This window comes from Symsagittifera roscoffensis, chromosome 1, assembly GCF_963678635.1.
Source record: "Symsagittifera roscoffensis chromosome 1, txSymRosc1.1, whole genome shotgun sequence".
NCBI lineage: Eukaryota > Metazoa > Xenacoelomorpha > Acoela > Convolutidae > Symsagittifera > Symsagittifera roscoffensis.
The window spans coordinates 74,827,919-74,854,174 of NC_087062.1; the positions used below are offsets into that span (position 1 = coordinate 74,827,919).

The 26,256-nt window shown below is 34.8% G+C and overlaps 4 protein-coding genes across 4 annotated transcripts in view; 3 read left to right on the forward strand and 1 right to left on the reverse strand.

Moving 5' to 3' along the window:
* Window positions 1-9,624, forward strand: part of LOC134848849 (beclin-1-like protein) — a 49,956-nt gene extending 40,332 nt beyond the window's left edge. Inside the window, exons 7-11 of the mRNA XM_063866361.1 lie at window positions 590-709; window positions 5,966-6,179; window positions 6,729-6,850; window positions 8,627-8,832; window positions 9,174-9,624. Coding sequence (XP_063722431.1) covers window positions 590-709; window positions 5,966-6,179; window positions 6,729-6,850; window positions 8,627-8,832; window positions 9,174-9,517 — 1,006 coding nt within the window. The 3' untranslated portion in view covers window positions 9,518-9,624. The remainder of the gene's footprint in view (window positions 1-589; window positions 710-5,965; window positions 6,180-6,728; window positions 6,851-8,626; window positions 8,833-9,173) is intronic.
* The window catches only part of LOC134848889 (pre-mRNA-splicing factor 38A-like), a 273,870-nt gene that overhangs the window by 159,093 nt on the left and 88,521 nt on the right, over window positions 1-26,256 (reverse strand). The window lies entirely within an intron of this gene.
* The window catches only part of LOC134848838 (lipase maturation factor 2-like), a 181,307-nt gene that overhangs the window by 28,621 nt on the left and 126,430 nt on the right, over window positions 1-26,256 (forward strand). The gene's annotated exons all lie outside the window — the stretch shown is intronic.
* LOC134857025 (uncharacterized) overlaps window positions 14,906-26,256 on the forward strand; it is a 33,366-nt gene continuing 22,015 nt past the window's right edge. The window contains exon 1 of the mRNA XM_063873356.1: window positions 14,906-14,971. The gene's annotated coding sequence lies outside the window, so the exon portion shown is untranslated. The remainder of the gene's footprint in view (window positions 14,972-26,256) is intronic.

Below are 26,256 nucleotides of genomic sequence, written 5' to 3' on the forward strand. Positions count from 1 at the left end.
TGTTTTAACAAAGCGTTTTAAATTTGGATTTAAGCAAAGATGTTAAGTTTTATTTAGTAAAAATGATATTTGTTGGCCATCAAGATTTGTGGAGACTTCAGGAACTTTGTAGGCTTCTTTAAGTATTTTTTCTTCATCAATAAGTTGATAGTTTTCGCGAATTCTTGATGAACTTAAAAAAGTCAAAAGGAATCTTTTTTGGTGGAATTTTTTGGTTCCGAATTTCTCAAAAGAAATTGCCTCATAATAGCTCCGGTAAAACTCAAAGCCACTTTTGTTCCCTTCTTTTTTTTTGCTAATCTCTTCCCAATTTGAGAAAAAGTGTGTGAAGTTTCAAAAATTGTTCGTTTTGTCCGTCTAAATCAGCACTATAGTGCGAAAAGCGTGAATGACTTATAGCTCTCACCAGCGGAATGATCAAATTACTTTTTGTACCAATTTTTTATTGTTGGGCTAGCCTAGTTTTATTTAAAAAATTATTGATTATCGAATATTCTTGAATGTAGAGCGCTTCAACGTTGTATATATTTTTCTGTTTTACTTAAATTCATTGACTGTTTGTTGGCTATGTTTTTCTTGGTTTTTCTAGAAGTGAGGAGGCAGTGTTGCTGGGTGAGTTGACTGAGTTGGAGAGCGAGAAGAGGGGGCTGGAGGAGACCAGCCGACAGTTGGACTCCGAGGAGAAAAAGATGTTACACGAAGAGGCAGAGTACGTTTCAATCATATGTTTATAAGTAATGGATATTGATTCGGGCAAAGAATCTAAAGTGAAATAAACTAAAAATTGTTTGTTTTGACATCGGAAACCAATGCTTAATGCATTTCAACTTTCGTCAACAGATTGCCAAAAATCTAATCAACCTCAAAAGCGTTTTTTTTTCAGTCTGATAACAGCGTTGAAAGTCAATTATAATGCCAAAAATTTCGCACTAACTATATATAGAGCCGAAACTATTATATTCAGCTCTTAGGACGTAGCATTTTTGAGATGTTAAATATTTTTTGAAAGCTAATAAAAACAAATTTGATGTTAAATTTTGAATCTTCTAAGTTATTCGGCCTAAATCTGGAAATCTCAAATAAAACAGAAATGAAAAGGCTCGACAATACTTACTCAAAGTTAAATTCGAAATTTCAGTAATAAGTAATGCAGCAGTAGCGGATTTATGGGGGGGGGGGGGGGGGGGGGTCAATCAAGTTTCAACTCAACATAACTGAAATCTGAGATGGGCTGTTTAACAGAAAAGAGCTTTCGTATCAAATAGATAAATAATGGGTAACTTTTTGTTGCTGTTAACGGAACCGCTGTTTGATTCAAAACTGTTCAAAGAAGAAATCCCAATTGAAAAACATTTCAGTTTTCTTGGAGACGGATTACTTTTCAGAGATATCATTAATGGGAAGTTAATCTAAATTCCTAAGTTTGAATTCATTCTGTTAAAACTTCTGGCTATTTGTACTGGGTGCCGGACATCAAGCCGACGGGACTTCAAGCCGAATCGTTAAATTAGGGACTTCAAGCCAAAAATTTTCTCATTAAGTAATGAAATAAGGTTAATTTGAAAACTTTTTTTAAGAATTTCTCAATTTCATGATCTTTAATCGGTAATTATTAGCGTTTTCACGAAATTGAAACCTCCAAATGAAGTTAAGGAAAGTTGAAAAATAAAACACGGTTGAAGGTAATTTTCTTGTTTATAATTTATGCATTTCAAAAAACGGCTGATATTATTAACTAATGCCAATCCTAAGTGATTCATTGTCATAAATAACGCTTTTTATGGACTGAACTAGCCTAAGATTTTGAAAAGAAACGTTTTACAGATGAAAAATTAATGATTTGAGGCGCTTGTAAAGTTTAATTTTCGGCCTGAAGTCTCTTCGGCTTGAAGTCCCGTCGGCTTGTTGTCCTAGGGTCTAGGACAACAAGCCGACGGGACTTCAAGCCGAAGGGACTTGAAGCCGAAATTAAAACTTTACAAGCACCCCAAAACGCTATTTTATCATCTGTAAAATGTTGCTTTTCTAAAATTTTGACACGTTTAGTCTATAAAAAGCTTTATTCATGACAGTGCACTGAATTATTCGGCTTGAAGTCCCTAATTTTACAATTCGGCTTGAAGTCCCGTCGGCTTGATGTCCGGCACCCGTTGTCCTAGACCCATTTCTGCAACTGCAAATTTAAACAATTATTTTGGCACCAAAACGTCTGAATTGCAAATTTTCTCGCTCAAAATCTTAAAGTTTTACTTAAGATTGTAAACGATAGCTGTTTAATTTTTGATTGCCGCACTTAATATGTTGAAATTTATTCAAATTTTCGGCACTGTTGAACAAAGTTTTCATTTTCGGCACTGTTGAACAAAGTTTTCATTTTCGGCACTGTTGAACAAAGTTTTCATTTTCGGCACTGTTGAACAAAGTTTTCATTTTCGGCACTGTTGAACAAAGTTTTCATTTTCGGCACTGTTGTACTGCCCCGTACTAATTTTTCACTGCTACTAAGACGATTTACACATGCGAACACATTTTTTTCCAACCTAACTTGAATAAATCAGTTTCAGTATCGGTGTACTGCTGTATATGCCGACTTTCGATTAAATGACGACTTTCGAATAAATAAAGCATTTGTGCTCGCTGTGGATTTTTTCTTTAGTCAAATTTTGGCTGAAGTCGTTTCTGACGTTTGTTATCTAAAATATTTTTCATCAGCTCATAGTTAATAGGTATTGCACCTTTTTTTGCCTTGGCTCCACGTCCTTTCTTTCTTCTTGGGCCTTGCCTTCCTGAGGGAGATCCATGTCATCCATTTTGACGAAGCCGGTCCCACATTGAGACCCCTCCAGCCATGACCGAAATGGGATTCGAACGCACGACCTTTGTGTTGAAGGCTGCTCATTTCACTCACGTGGCCTTGGTCGGTCAAGTTTGACCTGTGATCATTTTCGATAATTTATGTTGGTTTAAAAACGCCCAATTTGGGATAACTAACGCGAGGTGTATTTCGTTCTTTAGATGCGTAAGTAGCGAATTTGAAATTGTTCTAAGTTGAATCGAGGCAAGCCACCTGGTTTTTTTTAAAATTTACTAGACGCTATGTATGTCATTCTGTATTTCAAATAACGTGCGGGAAAAGACTTTCAAAGAAAGAAAAGATTTTCAAAAAAGACCCTGGTACTCAAAGCTTAGGTTCACGAAAATTTTAACGTTTTTCCATGTAAAATTATTTGAAAACGGCAACAAACATATTTCTTAAACAAAAAATTTTATGAAATTAACAAATTTTTGAATTTTGAGTTATTTAATTGATATTTCATTGCCCAGGGCATGCGAAAATATGCAATACAAAACAAAAAGACTTTGAAATACGCAACTTGAAAAAATGAAGTTAGAAATAGCGCTTGAAATATTGATTCAAAAGTGGATTTTTTTTGCAATAGAAAAAGTTTGTTTAAGATAAAAAAACCTGGTGAGTACTCTTATTTAGGTCTTGCTGTTTTTTTCAGGAAAAAATTTCTTAAAATTTGTTCATGCTCAATTTCGCGATTTGACTTGTGATTTCTTTTCAAGTTCAGTGCATTTCCATTGTTAAAAGGAAGGCAAACTCCACTATCAAACAGCAAACGTGTAAAGGTCACAAAAAACGTGATCGACTTCTAATTTCGAAAATGGAAATTCTTTATCTGATTTCCCGGCCGAATAAATTTTTTGCCTATTGATCCAGTTATCTGAAATTGATATGTTTTTAACAAAATAGTGACCATCATAAATTAATCAACAAACTCACAAAGCTCTAAGGTCATCTGTTTTTTCTTCGAAATTCAAAAGGTTTTTGAAAAAACAACTGTTTCTTTTTCAGTTTCTTTGCTTTCATTACTCTTTTCCAACTGTCAGTTGGCTATGTTACATTACTAAGAGTAATGAATATAGTGTAGACTCTTTTATAGGTCTTTGTGATGTTTTTCAGGAAAAAGTCCTAAATATTGTTCACGCTGAACTTTGATGTTTCTCGGTTTGATGTGGGGTTTCTTTTTTAAGTTCCCTAGTGCAGTTAATTTCTTTTGTTGAGAGAGAGAGTCAAACTCCATTATCGAACAAGAATAGGTCTTAAAAACTTGATCGACTTTTAGTCTCGAAAAATTAAATTAAATTATCTATTGATCCATTTTTTTTAATTTGGGTTAGTTTTATCATAAAAGTGTCAATCATAAATTTTTCTATTAAATATTTAGGGTCATCTTTTTTTGAAATTCGAAAGGTGAAATTTTTTCAAAAAGCAAGTCTTTTTTTTGGTTACGTTAAGTCGTATTTCTGGTTACTTGCATTCATTGACTTTTTTCCAACTGCCTTTTGGCCATGTTTTACGTAGCTCCCGGTCCAACTCCCACCGTTCACCATTGGGTGGTTTTCCGTGGAGGATAGGAATGTCATCCATTTTGCCGCAGCGGGTTCCTTTTAGGATGCGGATGACGCTGTGACCCCTGGAACAGTGACCGAAACGTGTTTCGAACCCCACGACTTTTGTGTTAAAGGCCGCGCGTCTTGATCACGCGGCCACTGCTGCTCACTTTTCACGTCTTTAAGTTCAGTTCTTTACCTTTGTTAAAAGGAAGTCAAATTCCACTATCGAACAGCAAACGTGTAAAGGTCACAAAAAACGTGATCGACTTCTAATTTCGAAAATGGAAATTAATTATCTGATTTCCCTGCCGAACAAAATTTTTGCCAATTGATCCAGTTTTCTGAAATTGATATATTTTTAACTAAATAGTGCCCATCATAAATTAATCAACAAACTCAAAAAGCTCGAAGGTCATCTGTTTTTACTTCGAAATTCAAAAGATTTTTGAAGAAACAACTGTTTTTTTTTCAGTTTCTTTGCTTTCAAAACTCTTTTCCAACTGTCAGTTGGCTATGTTACATTTCTAAGAGTAATGAGTATAGTGTAGACTCTTATATAGGTCTTTGTCATGTTTTTTCAGGAAAAAGTCCTAAATATTGTTCACGCTGAACTTTGATGTTTCTCGGTTTGATGTGGGGTTTCTTTTTTAATTTCCCTAGTGCAGTTCATTTCTTTTGTGAAAGGGTCAAACTCCATTATCGAACAAGAAAAGGTCTTAAAAAGGTGATCGACTTCTATTCTCGAAAATGAAATTTAGTTATCTTATCTATTGATCCATTATTTAAATTGGGTTAGTTTTATCATAAAATTTCAATCATAACTTGTTCTATTAAATCTTCAAGGTCTATCAGTTTTTTTGAATTTCGAAAGGTGAAATTTGTTCAAAAAGCAACTCTTTTTTTTTTCTGGTTACTTTTAGTTGTATTTCTGGTAACTTGCGTTCATTGACTCTTTTCCAACTGCCTCTTGGCCATGTTTTTAGTAGCTCTCGGCCCAACTCGCACCGCTCACCCTTGGGCGGTTTTCCGTGGAGGAGAGGAATGTCATCCATTTTGCCGCAGCGGGTTCCTTTTAGGAGGCGGATAACACTGTGACACCTGCAACAAAGACCGAAGCGTGTTTCGAACGCCACGACTTTTGAGTTAAAGGCCGCGCGTCGTGATCACGCTGCCACTGCTGCTCACTTTTGATGTCTTTTAAGTTCAGTTCTTTTCCTTTGTTAAAGGAAGACAAACTTCACTATCGAATGCCATGCTTTGCTTGTGTTTGCGAAATGCAGCTTGGCCTTTGAGTGGAACTCATCTGACTTTATCATTCTTTTTTTTGCAATAGTTGCTCCACTTTGAAAGCCGCTAGAACAAGTAAAGCGCATTTATCCCCACGGGAAATGTTTAACATCTGAACTGAGCAGCGCTTAAACGGGGAACCGCTGTTGTATACCTAAAAAAGAGCTACTTACGCTAGTCATTGTGGTCCTCCAACCGCCGAACTTCGACTGAGAGTTGGAGACCTTAGCGACTTCACCGCCGCTCCTCCAAAGTGATGAGTATTGATTGTATTTAGGTTGAGCATCGAAAACAATGAGCTGGAGCAGGAAATTTATGAACTGGAAACATCGTTGAGAAGCGTGACCGAACAGCTCAAATTCTCTGAAGACCATTTCAATGACTTGAAGAAAACTAACGTGTTTAATTTAGTGTTCAACATATGGCACCACGACCATAAGTTTGGAACGATAAATGGATTCAGACTGGGCAAACTGAACAATGACACTCAGGTGAATTGCGACTTGTTTTTTTTTCAACGAAAAATGAAAAGTTTCTTGATCATAGTCTTATTGTCTTATTTATTTACCTTTTGTGACTCAGTGCTAGATATTCTTCAGTAGATTGTACGTACCATGGGGGGGGGGGTGTTTATTAATTAGATCCACTGGAAAAAAGCAATTGTATATATGGTTTCCTCCATTCCAGTAAAGTTTTTAAAGTGGTCTGTTGATGGTGTATTAAAAGCTTTGAAATACGCAATGGAACTACACTCTATTGTCAGTGTGAATATCTGACAATTTTAAGCAGCTCCAATACTCAACTGAAGTCTCCATCCAGTCATTCTATGCTAACTGGCTCCTAAAGCTTCGGACACTATAAAACTATTAAGAATTCTCCAGGAACTGCGCTGCACAAATTTTCGAATTTCAATTTTTTTTTTCATAAACTGATCATGATGAGTCGTGTAAAGGGTCTTAACTTAGAGCTAATGTGGTTCAGGTTCAAAGTTTTAAATTTTACGGGACCATCGTTGAATGTGCGGACTGGTTTTGATTTAGGCGGGGGGAGGGGCTAGCAGTGGGAGGGTGGAATGGAGTGAGATCAATATGGCACTGGGCCAGTCATGTTTGCTTCTTCACTGTCTCATTACGAAACTCAACTTCCAGCCAAACATATACACGCAAGTTTTGATTACACATTAAATGTATTGCACGATCGATTCCCTATGAAGGAGCTTAAAAGCACCGCTTGAAACGTTTGTGGTAGTGTCAATTTAACTTCAAGTTACTTGTGAAATTAATGTTTGGCGCTTAAAATCAGACGGGAAATCCTTTAGTCTCCGTTCTCATTCGGTGCTTCAACAAAGTATGATTATGGAAGTATGCACAAATTTTCATGGTGAAACGCATTTTAGAACCGAAGTGTTGACCGAAGTTTATTATTCTGTTCTTTAGACAAGCGGAGCGTAGTGTGATACTACAAGGCCACTTTTTGTTCAAACCCAAGTCGCTATTATTGGTGCTACTTAAGTGTCAACTTTTTTTTCAGGTTAGTGGGATTTAAAGACCGGCTACTCCCCTTGTGCCACATATTCTGCTAGTGTCTTCTTTACTTACCCGAAGACCTTTTAAAATTTCAACAGGGAGAAATTTTCACCCATTTTGTGGATTTTTTGATAATTAACTGTGTTGTTTTTGGAACTTTTTGGTTTCCTCTACTACGGTGCCAAGTCTGAGAATAAGGGTTCAATCGAAGAACAAGTTGTAGAGGTATCCCCTGCAAAAACGGATTTTCGCAATTGTTGTAAGCAATCAGGTATTGTCTTTAAAATTGCCTATTATTTGACCTCTTCATCGCTTGAATCGTTTGTGGTAGTGTCAATTTAACTTCAAGTTACTTGTGAAATTAAAGTTTGGCGCTTAAAATCAGACGGGAAATCCTTAAGTCTCCGTTCTCAAAAGTTACTAGGTTCAATCGAAAGGTTATGCGCTGAAGCTGCTTCATTAAGCGTCGATGAACGTAGTGTCTTGATGATTTTTTTTGCTTTTTTTAGGAAAAGTTTTAAAATTTGTTAGGCTGAAATTAATTTCTTTCGCGGTTTGACATTTGATTTCTATTTCTAGTTCATTTCTCCTGCTAAAAGGAGGAGAAACTCTATAATCCAGTAGCCTAATTGTAAAAGTACGATAAACGTTTAGTTATCAAGTATTACAGCGAAATAAAAAATTTTACCTATTAATCCAGTTTTCTCATATTGGGTTAATTTTTATCAAAAAAGTTTCAATCATAAATTAATCTAAAAATCCAATGAGCTCAAAGGCCATTTATCTTTTTTTCTTCGAAATTCGAAAGTTTCAAAAAAAAACAAGTCGATATTTTTTTTCTGTTTACTTGCGTTCCTGACTCTTTTCTAACTGTCTGTTGGCTATGTATGGTAGCTGTAGTTAGTAATTTTCCAAACAATCATGGCGCAGGGGCAAGAACGTGAGACTCCTAATCTGCTGCTAGAGGTTTGATTCCGGCAAGGTTTTCGAGGCTGTCCGTTCTTTTCTTATTTCAACTTGTTTTTGACTTTTAAGAGCTACTTGTTAACGGTTTCTCGCTTGTTTTGCGAACTGCAGCTTCGCCTCTGTGGTAGAACGTTTTGGCGGCAGTAAGGTCGTATGCTTAGCTACGGATTGTTGCTTAAAGTTTCAGAAGCGGACACAATGTTCCTTATTCGCGAAGTAAACAAAGCTCGTGACCATTTTAAAGTTAATTCTGAAAAGAAATTCGTGATACCTGAACATGCGTAATAAATAACACGCACGATTCTTAAGATCCTCCTTGCCTTCAATAGACGAATCAAAAGTAAGATATCAGTGATATGATAATTGTCATGAAATTTTGAAAATGTTCATTTGAAGTTACTCGAACCAGGCTTTTTGATTTACCTGTTTTTTTTTCTTCAATTTAGGCTCGTTCCTTGTGGCGCTCGATCCTATATTGAGGCGGTGCATCCCTCTGGCGCGAATGGGGGAGGGGCAGTGGTGAGGGAGAGATTTGCACTGTACAGTGAAGGGGGCAACAAATTCTTCTACGACAGTAGCATAGACAGTGGTATGAAGGCATTCCTCAATGTGTTAGACCAGTTTAGGGCTACACTCGAACAGAAGAATTCAGGTTAGTAATAAGATAATTACAGACTGAATATAGGCTTTGACCCCTGACCTCTCAAAACATCCCCATTCAGCCATGTTTTACGTTCAGATTTTTGTCGATAGTACACAATTCGAGGGGTAGATCGATCCAAAGTTGTCCAAAAACGTTAAATTAAAAGAGATCTCACAAAGCCAATTTTGGGTTGAATATTTAGTTGAAGTTTTCAAAAGTTTTAAAAGCATGAAAGCCCATATTCGCAAAAATCATTGTAGTAAGTGAAATTTGAAAAAATGAACTGCCGTTTTTCGAAAGTTTACTAGTTCATGTTGAATTTATTAACTCCATGTTACTTATGTTGAAAGAGTTCCGACTGCCTTATCCGATGCGAGGAGAGATTATCTACGAGAAACAAGGATCGGAAAACGGCTATTCCGTCTGTCCCGGCAAGACATCCTCTGAAATGTGGACCAAGGCCTGCAGAATGATGCTGACGAACCTGAAGTGGGGAATAGTTGGAGTCTGTACCATTAGCCCCCACCCATCTGACTGGTTGCAGCCTCAAGGTCAGCCAGGCATGGATGTCCCCAGTAGAGGCAGAGGATCCGCTGGATCTAGTCACAAACCACCGATGAGTCAGAATTTGTATGTGAACCCTAACAATGGAGGACGCAGCAATATGGGGGCGCGCAATGGTCAAAGAAACTGAAAAGTCATACTACTATTTCCAATATATAAATCTTAGCTTTTATATAATTCATAGTTTGAACGGAACCCATTGTAATACTTTTAAGGCTCTTACTATTGTTTCTATTCCGAGTGATTACACCGCAATCTACAGTTTTTCGCATATCACTTTTAATCAATCGTAATTTGTGTGTTCCGTTGAAATGTCTCAATAATTTTATGAGACTTGTAATGTTCTCAAAATCTAAGGGTTATTATTTGGAAAGTAGTTACCGTTCTATTTAAATCATCAATTTAGATTTAGTATTTGTTTTTGTCAAGAAATAGGTTTAAAACTAGGTTTTAGCTTCAGAGTTGCAACCGCATGTATTTTAAAAACCCCATTTCTAGAATTTTTTGCATGTCACTTACAACTGAAATGGTTGATTTTTCCATTCTTCTTATCACACCTGAATTTTAGCCAGCGTGCGATCGTTAGTGTAATAGTACGAGCTTTTTTTTCTAACGTAACTCGCAATCTAAGTGTTCATTGAAAGTCTTCACTTGTATGGAAACTTCACTGTAGCATTGGAAATTCACTGCTTTATTTGCGGGTAGTGTTTGTTTGTTTGAGCGTCCGTGGCTGAGTGGTTTTTGCGTGAGACTCATAGATTGTAAGTCGCAGTAGGCTGTAGGTTCGAATCCGAGGCGTAACCGATTTTTTAAACTAATTTGAGGCTTATTTCTACTTTTTTATTGCACTTTACAGAGCTGCTTTTTGTCGTGTTCTGGCTAGTCTTTGCGAAGCGTAACACATTTTTTTAAACTCTTGCGTGAAGTTTTCAACATTTTAAGTCTATAGCACAGACCCTTCATAAAAAAAATTAAAACAATTTTTCAGCTTGTTTCGCAAGAGTAATGTTGCTCAAAACTTTCTGAACATTTTAAAACAATTATTGTATAAAACTTCGGGTGACTTTTCGTAAAAATGCGAAAACTTATCAAAAGTTTCTAAGTTTGTCTTTTAAACAATTTTGCTGAAAAATCCAGTAACCATATGATGTTAGGTCATAGAATCTATAAAGAAGGGAAACGAATTGATGAATTTTTGCTCATTTATTTAACTAAGATTTGATTTCATTCAGCAGCTAAAAAATTCTGAATGTTTCAAAGCCGTCTAATTTACTTTGTGAAAAGGCTGCTAAAAAAGTGATCGCAATTGGACATCTCACTGTTTACGCATGCCAGCCGTAATGTAGTATTACAAATACTTTTTTCCTAACCTAAAACGCAAAAAAGTGCTCATTTGGTGACATTTTTGGTTCAATTTCATCATGTAAAGCTTATTAAAGCGAAAAGGAATTGATGGCGTATGTTGCTGCTTCATTTTTCGCTGGTATTAGGTCATGTTTGAACAAAAAACATTAATTTTGAAAATGTTTGTGATTTGTTTTTCTTTTTTTGCTAACCTTAGGAAAACTTTTACTTTTTTTACAGAAACTTCAGTTTTTCTTAAAAACTAATAGCAATTTTTTTAAAAAAATTGTACCATTGCAAAATTTTTGCTTGTAACCTTTCAGGTTGGCCTATTGGTCTTGTGTTTTCTTTTTTTTCCAGATATGAGATCTCAAATCTGAGAAGAAGGTTTTAATTGAAACAATTTATGAGGATCTACCTGTTTCAAGCGGATATTCCCCAAATTTGTTAGAACATAAATTATGGCCTCAAACAGGCCCATTCTTTGACATTTTTGTTAATCATCAAAAGTTTTACTTTTCTCAAAAACTACTCTGTCAAATTGGAGGTAATGGGTTCAACTGAAAGAACAAATCATGTATGCAAATCTTACTGTGCCCTGAGTTTTGAAAAAAAAATGGCCTTAGAAAGTGTCCAATTTTTGAAAATTTGCCAATTTTTTGCACAGTCATACTGCTGATTCTGAAACTGATATTTCAATAAGACTAACATGGTGCTGAGATTTTTATTGCATAATCGGTTTAACCCTTTTTTTGTAGAAAAGTTGATATAGACTTCGAAAAGTTTCCTTTATAAATTCTTACAGTTTTTTAAGAATTTTTGTCACTTTTCTCTAAACTTACTTGCTAAATCTGATAAAAGTGTTCAACCTATGAAACCCTGGTGCGAAAATCTTCAATCTAAAAATCAAGTGTTGTCGAAAGCAGAAGGTATTCCGATGCTTTATTAGAGAAAAGTTTATGGATATAGGAAAATAAATTTTTTGAGTTTTTGATTGGTTTTTGGAATCTTTTTTTTTCGAAAACTACCCAGCCAAATCTGAAATGTCATTAAAATGAAAGAGCGAGTAGTAGTTTTTTTTCTAAGTTTTTTCTTGTTCTGAACATTTTCAAGCTATTTTTTTGTGAAACTTCGGGAGGCTTTTCGTAAAAATGCGAAAAGTTATCAAACTTTCAAAAAGTTTTTAAGTTTGTCTTATAAACGGTTTTGCTGAAAAATCCAGTAACCATATGATGTTAGCACATAGACTCTATAAAGAAGATAAACGAAAGTATTAGTGCAACCGGTTACTATATCTGTTTTACGGCCAAAAACTTTATTCTAGATGGTTAAAATTGGCAAAATCTTCAAGATAGTTTCAAAAAATATTCTATTTTTGGGTGTTTTCACGCATTTTGAATAAATGTACTATTTGGATAGCAACTATTTCTAGTCATAGTAGGTTAATTGTGGGAAAAATTGAATCTGGAACATAAGTGACAAATATCGTCTTTTTGTTCATGCAATTTTTTTTTTTGCAAAATGTTTTTTCGAGCAGGGAAATGTTTAAGCGACTCAAAAGAAAAACAAAAACTTGTTTCCGCAATCTTCGAATTTTTATGGCAGTATACAATATTCGTATAAAACTATATTCTTATATGGAATTGTATGACAAATTTTTTTGTGAATCTTGAGCGAATGTGTTGCTTTGCGTTTGTGTTGCAACTGATACCTCCTCGCTGTTCAATATTTACCCTTGCGATGAACATGGGTGTCGCTATCGGGTACTAGATTTTTTCCCATAAACATTTTAATTCACAGAATGGTCTATTTTAGTAGGACTGGTAAGTTTCACGCCGGCTGACTTGCAAACTGATGACATACTCAGTTTCTTGAAACTATCAAGCAAACTACTATCATTTAGGTGGTAATTAGTTGATGTTCGTTTCTTGAAAAAAAAACAGGTTCTCGTGATTTTTGTCCTAGTTTTCCTCGGCTTATTTTGCCTTTTTTCTAAATTCAGTTTGTTATATCGGGTACAATTTATTGGGCTTTTGTTTTCTCAACTGAATCAAATTATGTTGCTTAGTTTCGAGAGTTAGTTATATACTCATGCGTTTGTATTTTTTAAAAAAAAATTAAAACTTTATAGCTCAAAACTTTTTGTGGCATTATTTTTTCTCGTCTTTACTCTGTTCTTTTTACAAATCTTTTCTTTAATATTGAACTCTAACAATCTTTCAAGTTTCTGCCCAATTGATCTAGGGGTAAGGCCGTCGCTTTTTCTTTTTAGGTTTGGAAATCACGTCTCCTTAATTTTTTGTGCCGAACCTTGTTTTTTTTGTATGCAGTTGAGAAAGAATTTTGGTCAAAATTGCATTGTCAGACTGGTTTGTCTGCTCAAATTTTGTCAGCTAAGTTGCCTCATCACGGACTTTGCTTTTACTGTGAGCAACTCTCATTGCAAGTGCAAGTGTTGTTCATTCTAGCATCAGGGGGAACCTGAAAGATTTACTTTTTTTTCATGAAATCTTTTTTTTCGGCTCTACTGGTGTCTGCTCAAAGATTGTCGGCTTAGTTGATGCATTACCGATTTTTCTTGTGCTGTAAGTAGCTTTCACTGCAAGTGATGTTCATTGTACTTTTAGGTGGGATTTAAAAGATTTTTTTATATAATAATTATTTTCGGATCAACTTGTGTCCGCTCAAAGGTTGTCGACTTATGTTTTTTTTTGTATTTGTCTCTGTGTTGTATCTGTCTCTGTGTTTTTGTATTTGGTTCCTTTTTGCCTCTGTGTTTTAATGTGTGTTTGAGAAGCGGTTGTTGTTCGAATTTTTGAAATTTTTTCCTCATGAAACTTCCGAGACATTTGGTATTTGTAAGTTTTTCAGAAAAGTATGTTTATTAAGTTGATCTCGTGCATGTTTTTTATGGAATCGCAAGAGGTGTGCAAAAGAGGTGTGCAAACATGATTTTACGGTTTCTCACTTAAGAGACTTGAGGCAGAGTTTTAACTAGATGCCGCAATGCAATGAGCCTAGACGTATTACGTACTTGCCAGAACCGAGACACAATATACCGGTGCAGTGTGGTGACACGCACATAATGCGACCCAGCGCCGGGCTACTGACGCCAAAAGCGTTCAAAAATTATTGGATTTTATTTCAGCTGTTTTAATAGAAAAAAAAGAACTATACATTCAGAGGTAAAGAAAAAAACTTTATTCAACAATGGAAGTTAGCGGAAGTTTGCTCACTGCCCGGGGAGATTGTATTCCCAGTCCATCGTTTTTTGTACCATTGTGCCCGGTTAAAACTTAAAAATCTTGTTCTTTTCAAGCTAAGAGAGGAATTTTGCAAAAAACTTAGCCTGATTTGCTTTTTTTCCGGCTTTTTGTTCTAATAGGAACTCTGCTAATAGTAAAAAATAATTAATGGCCTGTCAGACAATTATTAAATGGAGTTTTTCAGTTTAATAAATACATTAGTGGTGGCTCATCAAGGAAAAATAAATTTTGCGTCACAAATTTTTTGGAGAATAAAATAAAACAGCCGAAAACAAAAAAGTAATTAAAACACTGACTCTTCAGTATCATTCAAAAAATATTAATTTTTGCTTGACACGATCAAGTGTTTAAATGGCTCTTAATTCTTGCTCGATGAAAATTGCCGATAGCAAAAGTATTCCTTAAATGGATAAGCTGTAACTTATTCTACTGCCATTTTAAATTGTTTCGACTAAATTTCTTTTGTTTCGAAAATTGTTCTTCAGTCGAAAATTAACAAAATTTTTTTAAATTAAGCTTCTGAAACTTTTCAGCATGCATTTAGTCAGTTTTTCTGCAAGTTACAGAAATTTTAACAAACTCCGACTTGGTTGTTAGGGATACTACAACATTGCCCAAGTACAACAGTGACGAAAAAATCAGTGCTGCCAAAAATGAGCCACATTCGCCACCGTTGAACAGTTTTTAGATTTCGGTGATGTTGTACTTCGGCATTTTTTAAAACGCTTCTGGTTGTAATTGTGCGCTTTCTTAATATTAAGCTTAGATTCCAAAGCAACAACTGCTTGCTAACACTGACACATGACAAAGCAACTATTAACTCATGGAAAAATCAGATTAGCATCCAAGAGGCCAATGAAACGTTGTCATTTTGGTATGATTGGCACGGACGGTAAGCTCTCAGAAGCCGAAGAATTGTTAATTTTTTATCATTACTCTCATACAATTATATTTTTCAATTGCCGAGGAGGAAAGTAAGTATTCAACTGTAGTGAAATTCTGTGCTGAAATACGAAAACTTAAAAAAGTGGTTCAAATACCGATTCATGGTTTAAGTTTTTGGCTGAAAAAGAAAAAAACAGTTTTCAAGTTTCTGGACTTCATTTCTGTTGACGAACATCAAGGTTTGTGAGAGTAAATGAAGCAGCCGAAGTATAAACCAACCAAAAATGCGCGGGGTATATAAGCCAGCCAAAAAGATACATCAAATGAATGAATTTGACTAACTTTCGTAACAGTTGCATAATTTTTACATAGCCATTATATAGCACTTACGTATTATCAAATGGTTGATACTTCGGCTGGTTTTTATACCAGCAAATTTTGCAACTAGTTTTGAGCACATACTTTTTTCTGACCGAAAGTGGTAAGTTACTTTGTCTTAGTTTTTTAAAAGTTTTCGCCATAAAAAATCTTGTACCACTAATTCATTAGAAAAATTGATTCATTTCAATCCTGAGTCAAATAACCTTAAATTTTTCAATTAGTTTTTCTCAGTTGTGAAAAAAAAATGGTTTGAATTTTTGCTTTTAGCCTGATTGCGAGCAAATGAAGCATGCAAGCAGGCTTGTAATAGAGCAAAAACGATTTGAGTAAGCCATGAAAACTTGATTTTGCGTCAGTAAAACTGTTTTTTGAAGATTCTTTAAGCGCTGTGTTGACAAAATGAAAGTATCACAAGACAACATAATATCGTTTCTGCTAGTTTTTTCTGACAATTTGGTGTTTTCCAGTTTTTGAAAAAAAAAATAACTGTAGTGGAATTTACCTTAGCTCCTGCTACTTTCGAACAAACCTTAGCTCTAGCCTTTCATATACAATCCCACGAATAAAAAAACAACAAAAATTGGAAAAAAAAAGATACCATTCTTTTTGCGTTGTTGTGGGCGGAATTCTTTGTGCTACATCCTCGTTTTAAACTATAAGTTAGTTTTATAAATTCTTAGTTTGCCCAAACTTGGAATCAATTTGAACTAGGTTAACAAGCTACTTAGTGAGACCTTGTAAGTACTTTCAGTTTACTATGCTTCAAACTTTTGGGTTTTTGATGATTTGATGTCATGCCGCGCATTTATCAGTTTATTTCAATACGCTGCTCTCTTCCATGCCATTTGTTGTTAAAACTCTGAGATTGTTAAAACTTGATAAACGCGACTAGTAAATTAAATATGAAACTTAGAAAAAGTGACACGGCTGATTGTTCAAACAATTTACGATATGATTTGAACTAATGATATTGAGAAAAAAAACCTTTCATATAAGGTTTTTAAAAAAGATCAGCATTGATATGGAAAAATAGCAAAAACGTTAGGTCTGTAGCGTAAACCGAAATACAGACAGATTACCTAAGCTAGCATCGTGAGAACCTAGACAAAAATCACGGCTGGTGAATGGCTTTGACACCACTTTGGTAACTTAAATGGAAAATGCAGCGCATAGAAACGTGCCGATATATGCACGGCATGACACTTGATAAGCACGGCATGACTTTATTTAATGGCAGCCGAATAAATGTGATAAATCCAACATAACAAACCAAATGGACCCAAACAGAAAGTAATCGGAGACATCTTAAGACCAAAAATCGTTTCAAACTCTTTATTTTCACAAGTACAACTAAAAATTGAAATACACAATTTAAAAATAGGAGCCGCCTATTAAAATATTTTACGCTACCAGAACCACAATTGCCACGCGATATGATTAAAATAAGCAAAAAGTAGAACCAACATATTTTCACCATGTTTATTACAAAAAAAAAACGTTTCATTTCTTATTGAGCAGACAGACTGAATCCCTTTCTTGTGGATCCTTTTGCACCTCGTCACTGCAAATCAGCATATCTATCAATTCTACAGTTTTTGCACCCATATCACCTGGTTCTACCTTTTTTTTTTAAAAATGTTCCATTCCCACCCCCCATAACACTGACCACTGACCATCCTGAAACACGTTTTTGTTCAGTTTGATACCCCATGACAACAAGAGCAGGTTAAACCCAATCCTTGACTCGATAGGGCAAGGTGGGGGATCCCTTTCACCTTGACTCGATAGGGGATCCCTTTCACCTACCATATCAAGCGAAATGGTTGGGGCTGACTACTCCACACTTAAAAATTATTTATATACTGACTACAGTTGACTACTCCACACCAGCATTATTTTGATAACATACACATAATAAATATACGACTTTGGCTAACTATCTTTACAACACAATCTTTTAAAATTCTCTCGTCACAGAGTTCACCATAAACCACACACTTTTAAAAATGAAAAATCACTTGAGCCAAAATCTCAAAACCTAAGCTGAAGCTCACACAATATTTCACTATCCCCTACGACCTCACAGATAACCCCATTAACATCAAACGCACTTTTGTTAGCACTCTAACGCACTTTTGTGCATATCGCCGAGCAAAGTATATGATTATAAACACCAGTTGTTTTGGTCACATATTTTTAATCATTTCGCTTTTTTTCACAAAACAGAGATATATTCTGCGCGACTAAGTTACAAATAGCACCGAATGTTCCGACCATACCCATAAAAAACTACATTTATTTTTTTTTCAATTTCAAATGGTAGTTTTTGATGAGAAAGCTATACAAACCTGTTGAAATTCAGTGAATTAGGCATGATCGATATCTTTTTTCCAAAGCATGAATAAAAACAAACAAAAAAACTAAAACAAAATTTCAAAACTATTTTTTAAAATACGAGCATCTCATTTTCTGCCCAGGCAGCAGCGCTAAAAAAGCTAATTTTTTGCCTATGAAGCACTAAAAAGTCCTAATTTTAGTACTGGATTGCTTTACTTGTTCGAAGTTAGACTGAAACTCAAAAAGTTTCACTCGAAACTGGGAACGTTTTTCGAAAATTGTTCAATTTCGTTCGAATCACGGCTGCAACAGCTTTAATATGACGCATCACTCGACCATTACGAGGCAAAACTGTGCACTGGATAGGCGCACAATTTTGTGTCTGTATGTTCCTGGATTCCATAGACAAATCTTCTACTTCCGTGGATTTGGCGTACAAACACCTGTAGAAGTAACTTTTGTCGGCACATTTGTTAGGTCGCGGATTTTGCAACAAGCAAATATAGCTAGCTGTTCTGGATACCGCAACGGTAAAGGCATTTCACAAAATCTAAGTGGAATCCGCAAAATTTGTACGCGGAACTTGCAAATATAAGCGGATTCCGCAAACTGTAAGTGGATTCCGAATTTTGGTTTATTACTGAATTTGCATATGAACAACTAAAACCTAGAGCTGGAATTCTTATCGATAGCAATGCGAAATTTACAAACGAGAACTTAACCATTGATAGCGGAATCCACGAATAAATCTCAAAACATTGGTTGACTAAATCGGTAGAAAACACAACACCGAATGAATTCATTATTTGGAGTCATTAGTTTGAGAGTGTTTGGAAACACAAAATTGTTGACAGCATTTCGCCGAATTATGTCAGTATTTCGGATTGCATCAATCGCATATACTGGTTTTGGAAACGCAACACCAATAAACCACCACACCGAATAAAGTGTGTTCTGGAAATACAACGCCCAGCATATCGCCGAATTAGGTCAGTATTCTAGATTGCATCATTCCCAAATACTAGTCAATATTTGGGATTGTATCAAACCCTATCTACTTTGGGAAACAGCCGCTTGATGTTAAAAACATAACTGTGATCGCTATTGAACATCTCACTATTTTAGCAAGCCAGGCGTCGTGTATTATAAAAAGAGTTTGTTTTTCTAACCTAAAACGCAAATAAAATTGCACATTTGGTGATGTTTTTGGTTCAATTGTACCATACTTAAGCTAATTTACGCATAAAGAAATTAGTTGCTTATATTGCTGCCTCATGTTTGGCTCGCATTAGGTCCTGTTTGAAGAAAAAAACAGGTATTTTGAAAACATTTGGAATTTGCTGTTTTTCGTTTTTTGCTAACCTTCGGAAAAGATTTTACACTTTTCGCAGAAGTTTCTGTTTTGCTCAAAAACAACTAGCGATTTTCAAAAGAATGGTACCGTTGGAAAAATTTGGCTAGTCTCGTTTCATTTCAATTGGCGTCCTACGCCCTTCAAACGGTTCAGGGAATTTTTGGCCTATTTGGGGAATTTTTGGCCTATTTGTTCTGAATTTTTCTTTTTCTCATACTTGAGATGCTCAAATTTGAGATGAAATTTTTAATTTAAAAAAAAAACAGTTTTTGAGGATCTACCCGTCTCAAGCGGATATTACCTAAATTTGGTAGAACAAAAGGTGTGGCCTCAAATAATCCCGTTTTTTGACATTTTTTTAAACACCAAAAATTTGACTTTTCTCAAAAACTACCCTGTCAAATCGGAGATTAAAGGTTCAACCGAACGAAAAAGTTTTCACTTTGTTTTGCCTGTTTAGAGCTTTTTTTGCATATTCCTCCCTTGCGTTTGCGAAGTGCAGCTTTGCCTCTGTGTCACGTTTGCTACTATTTTAACTTTCGGTTTTCTCGCTAGTTGCTTTCCGATAATCGCGATATCGCATTTTTGATAAATTTTTGGAATTGGGCTATAAAAACAATCACGTTCTTACCCTTGCGGTAAGCAGTATAAGTGCAACCGGATACTATATCTGTTTTATGGCCAAAAACTCGTTCTAGATGGTTAAAATTGGCAAAATCTTCAAGATGGGTTCAAAAAGGATTCTATTTTTGGGTGTTTTCACGCATTTTGAATAAATGTACTATTTGGATAGCAACTATTCCTAGTCATAGTAGGTTAATTGTGGGAAAAATTGAATCTGGAACATTAGTGACAAATATCATCTTTTTGTTCATGCAAACTTTTTTTCTGCAAAATATTTTTCCGAGCAGGGAAATGTTTAAGTGACTCAAAAGAAGAACAAAAACTTAATTCCGCAATCTTCGAATTTTTATTTTGGCGGTGTACAATATTCGTATAAAACTATTTTCTCATATGGAATTGTATGACAAATGTTTTTGTGAATCTTGAGCGAATATGTTTTGCTTTGCGTTTGTGTTACAACTGATACCTCGTCGCCGTTCAATATTTACCCTTGCGATGAACATGGGTGTCGCATTCGGGTACTAGATTTTTTTTCCCATAAACAACTTAAATCACAGAATGGTCTTTTTTTTGAAAAGTTTTAGAGCTTTAAATTTTTTATTCTAAAGATTGTTTATTTTTTAAAAGGAACCACGTTATCATAGTAGCGACATTTTTTGAGTACAATTTTAAACAACAATTTTCATTTTAAGTTGCATAATTGTGGAAATATAAGATTGTTGAAATCGAAAACTGAAGTGTGTTAGGTAAAAAATAAGAAGTTAGAGATGCACTGAGAAACCTAAGCACTGAGATTGTTTAAAATTAGCAGTTCAACGCCTTGAACACTCGGCTAAATTGTCTTAAATACACCATAACTTAAGCAATACTGAACGAACGATATATTCAAAAAAATTGATTCAGTGACGTCCTTTCAAACGCGTAGAAACACTACCGTTTATGACTAATGAGTTAGCTACCGTATTAGATGACTGTGAGTTAGCTATCAAATTTAGACGAAGGCGAAATTAGTAAAAAAACGAAACAGATGAATTCAGAAAAATCTCTGAAACTGGAGAAGTTAGACGGATTGGTACAACTGTGGGTAGAGGTATGATAGAGGGATACTATTTTGCCTGGTTGTTCTTAAGAGCACACCAGGATCCTTTTATCATTTTTCTACCAAAACTTGTACGAGTAGAATTTATGATCATATAATTACGTTTTATAAAATAATTTTTTATTATTAAAACTTAATATGATTTTTGGAGGGAAGCACATAACCCCGTAATAGTCTAATTTAAAAAGCTTGTTCTGTCGCAAGCATCTGCTAGATCTTGCTTAAAAGCTGCCAGAAGTTTGTAACAGGACAATCGTGAGATCTATGATCAAAACCTTACGTTTTTTGTGTCAAAGTAATGTTCTGTTTTTGCTAAAAACCTAACTTTTAGCATGTTTTTTTTTCTGTTCGCTGAGAAGTTGGCTCGCCGCACAGTTTTTCAGCACAATATCAGTACAACGCTACTTTGCGATTGTTATTGATTGCAATAGAGAAATTCTTGCTTTTAAAAAAAGGATGAGGTCGGTTTTTCTGATAAATTGAAAAATTCATCATCTGGAGTGTCGGGAAAATCAGGTCATTTTGGTCTCTGTTTTTAAGAGTTTTTTCAAAATATTTGATTTCAAACATCAATTTGGATGCCAAGAAATTGCTTAAAATTAAAAATCAACCGCTTAAAAATGGGTCAGAATTTAAAATTTGCTGGTTGATGGTATCAGTTTTTTGATACGTGTTTGTCTTTTCAGAGTCCCCAATTTTTTTCAATGTTTAGAGTCCTGAAAGTATAAATTTCTACAAGGTTCAATTAAATTCTAATGAAAAAGATATAGTTCTGCGAAAGTTTAGTCAAAACTTGAAAAGTTGTCAAAAATTGAGAGCTTTTTTTTAAAAAAAATCATCTCACTTCTTGAAAATTTCAATTCGTTATTGATTTTCTTAATTATGTTCTCAAATACGTGAGCACTACGGAGTCATCATAAAGTTTATGCATGAGCTTGCCGGTGTCTTCACATGATGGTCGTTCCAATCGAAACCTACTTTTCAATTTTGTGATATAATGGTAATTTCTTCACTTTGGTATATCTTATAGAGATTTGTGGTGAACGGGCTCTTGAGTGGTTTTGCCATTTTGACTAGTTCATTGGGCCACTTGGTTTTTTGGTACCTAAAACAAACTGCAAACTTGTTTGGGCAAAAGAGTAATTTTTTTCTTGATTTATGTGTGTTCAAATATGTTTCTGGCTAGTGGTAAACTCTTAGATTTTGTACTTTGTCTGTTTTAACACTCAACTATGAGGTAGCTGTTATCGGGCGTCATCGAGAATGAACTACTTGAACTGTTTACTGTTTGTTGTTATGACTTTTTGTTGATCTTGAGCTTCCTAATTTAACCGTATTCTAATTTGCCGTGTTCTTTTACCTGTATCCAGTAAGCAAGGTTATGGTCTCAAAATATGCCGACCCGTCAAAATTGTTCATAAGGAAAAATAATCAACAAGGCAGCTCAGAATTATTTCAGATATTTTATTGCTGCTACAGTAAGTGTTCTTACAGATAAAAATTAACAAAACTTGAACAACTACAGCTGAATCAAATGTTAATTTCGAAATACAAAAAAACATTACCTGAAAATGTTACATTATCATACTTTATTCTGGTTTCAATATTTGAAAATGTTTGAAAAAGACTAAATTAAAGGGTATGCATTTTTTTTCATTGGTTGAAATGAACTGATAAATTAGTACACAGTTTGTTCAGTTAGCAGCAATTGAGATCGCAGGAATTGAGATTGTTTGACAGGAAATGTATTCAAATATGTTTGTGGCTAGTGGTAAACTCTTAGATTTTGTACTTTGTCTGTTTTAACATTCAACTATGAGTTAGCTACCGTATTAGATGACTTGAGTACAATTTTAAACAACAATTTTCATTTTAAGTTGCATAATTGTGGAAATATAAGATTGTTGAAATCGAAAACTGAAGTGTGTTAGGTAAAAAATAAGAAGTTAGAGATGCACTGAGAAACCTAAGCACTGAGATTGTTTAAAATTAGCAGTTCAACGCCTTGAACACTCGGCTAAATTGTCTTAAATACACCATAACTTAAGCAATACTGAACGAACGATATATTCAAAAAAATTGATTCAGTGACGTCCTTTCAAACGCGTAGAAACACTACCGTTTATGACTAATGAGTTAGCTACCGTATTAGATGACTGTGAGTTAGCTATCAAATTTAGACGAAGGCCAAATTAGTAAAAAAACGAAACAGATGAATTCAGAAAAATCTCTGAAACTGGAGAAGTTAGACGGATTGGTACAACTGTGGGTAGAGGTATGATAGAGGGATACTATTTTGCCTGGTTGTTCTTAAGAGCACACCAGGATCCTTTTATCATTTTTCTACCAAAACTTGTACGAGTAGAATTTATGATCATATAATTACGTTTTATAAAATAATTTTTTATTATTAAAACTTAATATGATTTTTGGAGGGAAGCACATAACCCTCCAAAAATGTTTCTGGCTAGTGGTAAACTCTTAGATTTTGCACTTTGTCTGTTTTAACACTCAACTATGAGGTAGCTGTTATCGGGCGTCATCGAGAATGAACTACTTGAACTGTTTACTGTTTGTTGTTATGACTTTTTGTTGATCTTGAGCTTCCTAATTTAACCGTATTCTAATTTGCCGTGTTCTTTTACCTGTATCCAGCATGCAAGGTTATGGTCTCAAAATATGCCGACCCGTCAAAATTGTTCATAAGGAAAAATAATCAACAAGGCAGCTCAGAATTACTTCAGATATTTTATTGCTGCTACAGTAAGTGTTCTTACAGATAAAAATTAACAAAACTTGAACAACTACAGCTGAATCAAATGTTAATTTCGAAATACAAAAAAACATTACCTGAAAATGTTACATTATCATACTTTATTCTGGTTTCAATATTTGAAAATGTTTGAAAAAGACTAAATTAAAGGGTATGCATTTTTTTTCATTGGTTGAAATGAACTGATAAATTAGTACACAGTTTGTTCAGTTAGCAGCAATTGAGATCGCAGGAATTGAGATTGTTTGACAGGAAATGTATTCAAATATGTTTGTGGCTAGTGGTAAACTCTTAGATTTTGTACTTTGTCTGTTTTAACATTCAACTATGAGTTAGCTGTTATCGGGCGTCATCGAGAATGAACTACTTGAACTGTTTACTGTTTGTTGTTATGACTGTTTGTTGATCTTGAGCTTCCTAATTTAACCGTATTCTAATTTGCCGTGTTCTTTTACCTGTATGCAGTATGTAAGGTTATGGTCTCAAAATATGCCGACCCGTCAAAATTGTTCATAAGGAAAAATAATCAACAAGGCAGCTCAGAATTACTTCAGATAATTTATTGCTGCTACAGTAAGTGTTCTTACAGATAAAAATTAACAAAACTTGAACAACTACAGCTGAATCGAATGTTAATTTCGAAATACAAAAAAAAATTACCTGAAAATGTTACATTATCATACTTTACTCTGGTTTCAATATTTGAAAATGTTTGAAAAAGACTAAATTAAAAGGTATGCATTTTCTTTGAATTGGTTGAAATGAACTGATAAATTAGTACACAGTTTGTTCAGTTAGCAGCAATTGAGATCGCAGGAATTGAGATTGTTTGACAGGAAATGTATTTTTGATAGGAATTGAAATCGAGTTGGGTTGACAAGGTTGGAGATCGAAGTCGGGTATTCAGATCGAGGTTGGGCATGTTTGACAGGAATTGAGATAGAAATTGGGTTGACAGGATTTGAGATCGAAGTTGGTTTCACCGGAACTGAAACCAAACGTTTCGTACTTCAACTGGTATTTGATCATTGTTGTAACTGAAGTTGAATTTTCCGGTGACCACTTAGGAAATGCAAGATAAATTTTAATATGCTATACTACATATATACATAAAGTAAACGGAATGTACTTACAATTTGCGGCTTCTACTTACATTTTGCGGCTTCCGCTGACAGTTACGGAAGACGTAATAGGCGAATTTGCGGAATCTGCAATCGTATTTGCGGAATCCAGTACCATTTGTGTAGTCCACAAACAAATAGCATGACAAGCGTATAAGTAAAATGAGTTGTTGCATATTCCGTAACTGTATACGCAACAGCTCATTTTACCTATACACTTGTCATGCTATTTGTTTGTGGACTCAACAAACTGTACCGGATTCCGCAAAAACGATAGAGGACTCCACACAGTCGCTCATTTTTGGAACAATTTTGAGCGCTACAGTGTTCTACTAATTTTTCGTGGAGACCAAAACAGCAAAGAAGATTAAATAAAGTAGCAAGTTTGCTGATTCCGCAAAAATCTGACTTTGGCCTGTTGCGGAATCAGCTTACAATGCACGGAATGCTGCACAGTTTGGCTTCGTAATGACCAATTCCATTGATTATTTGTGAAACCCTATTTTGCTGGGATGAGAAACATTTAAGAAAAAACTAACTCCACCCGAAACCAGAGTTCCTCCCCACTTTCAAAGGTCGGAACAAAAACAAATTTGCACAGCCACCTCTTAGATTGCACCACTCGATCAACTCATGTGACACATTATCAATATGCAATAAATTCATCACAGGTTAGCAGCAAAACAAGTTATGATCAACAGTTGAATTAGGGAGCCATAAAAGAGTAGTAAAGCAACTTGTATGTAAATGCATGGAAAACTATTCGTGTATTACGGTCTAATCATTTGATATCGGGTCAAGTGATATCTTGTGACAAAATGCGATAGCCAATTTTTTTTGGGAAAAGATAAAGTGGGTAACAAATTTATACGAAAAAATGAGAAAACAATTTCTCTGAAGAGACAAATTCTTCTCTAAATCGTACCACTCGTTCTAACTAATTAATGCACAAACTCCTACACTAACTTGGAACTTCTATTTAACCTTGTCTCACTTTTGCTGAGAGCAAGATCAGTAGATTTCTGTCCTATTTCGAAAGCCCTGGATAATTTTTTTTCTATTTCCCAACTTTGTTTTTTTAACGTTTTTCAATGTAACTTCAAGTCTATACACCCATAAGTATTTTCTTCACGTCTGCTTCTCAACTCTATGTATACTATGGGATAAAATTTTTTGTTTTTAGATGGCACCTGAACTCATTTTTCAATTCAACAGTTTTTAAACATCGTCCTTAGTAATCAAGTCGTCGGTTCATTCCTGGTGCAAAAATTGTCCTAGAGCTTTGTTTTCAATTTTGTCAACAATTGTTTTCTCTGGATTTTTCAATTATTTAGAGGTTAATATTTGGGGGAAAATAACGCGCGGAATTAAGAGGGTAATTATAAAGAGGGTAAGCGGTCAAGTTCTAACCCATTCAGATTGAAAACGGTCCAACTTTTTTTTGAAATATTCAGTTCTTCATCTAATACGTTTTGTGAGTGTAACTAACTTCTCTGAACATAGAATTTTTCATTATCACATATTGAAATTTTCTTGACGGTCATTCTAAATTCCACCCATCCTTTTCCTTAGACACTAGTTTCCGCTTTTTAGCTTTTTCAACAGTTGCAATGACTATATGTAATCGATGTTGCTTTAGAAGGCTTTTAAAGATGATCGACACCTAAATCTTTTCAGTAAAACCC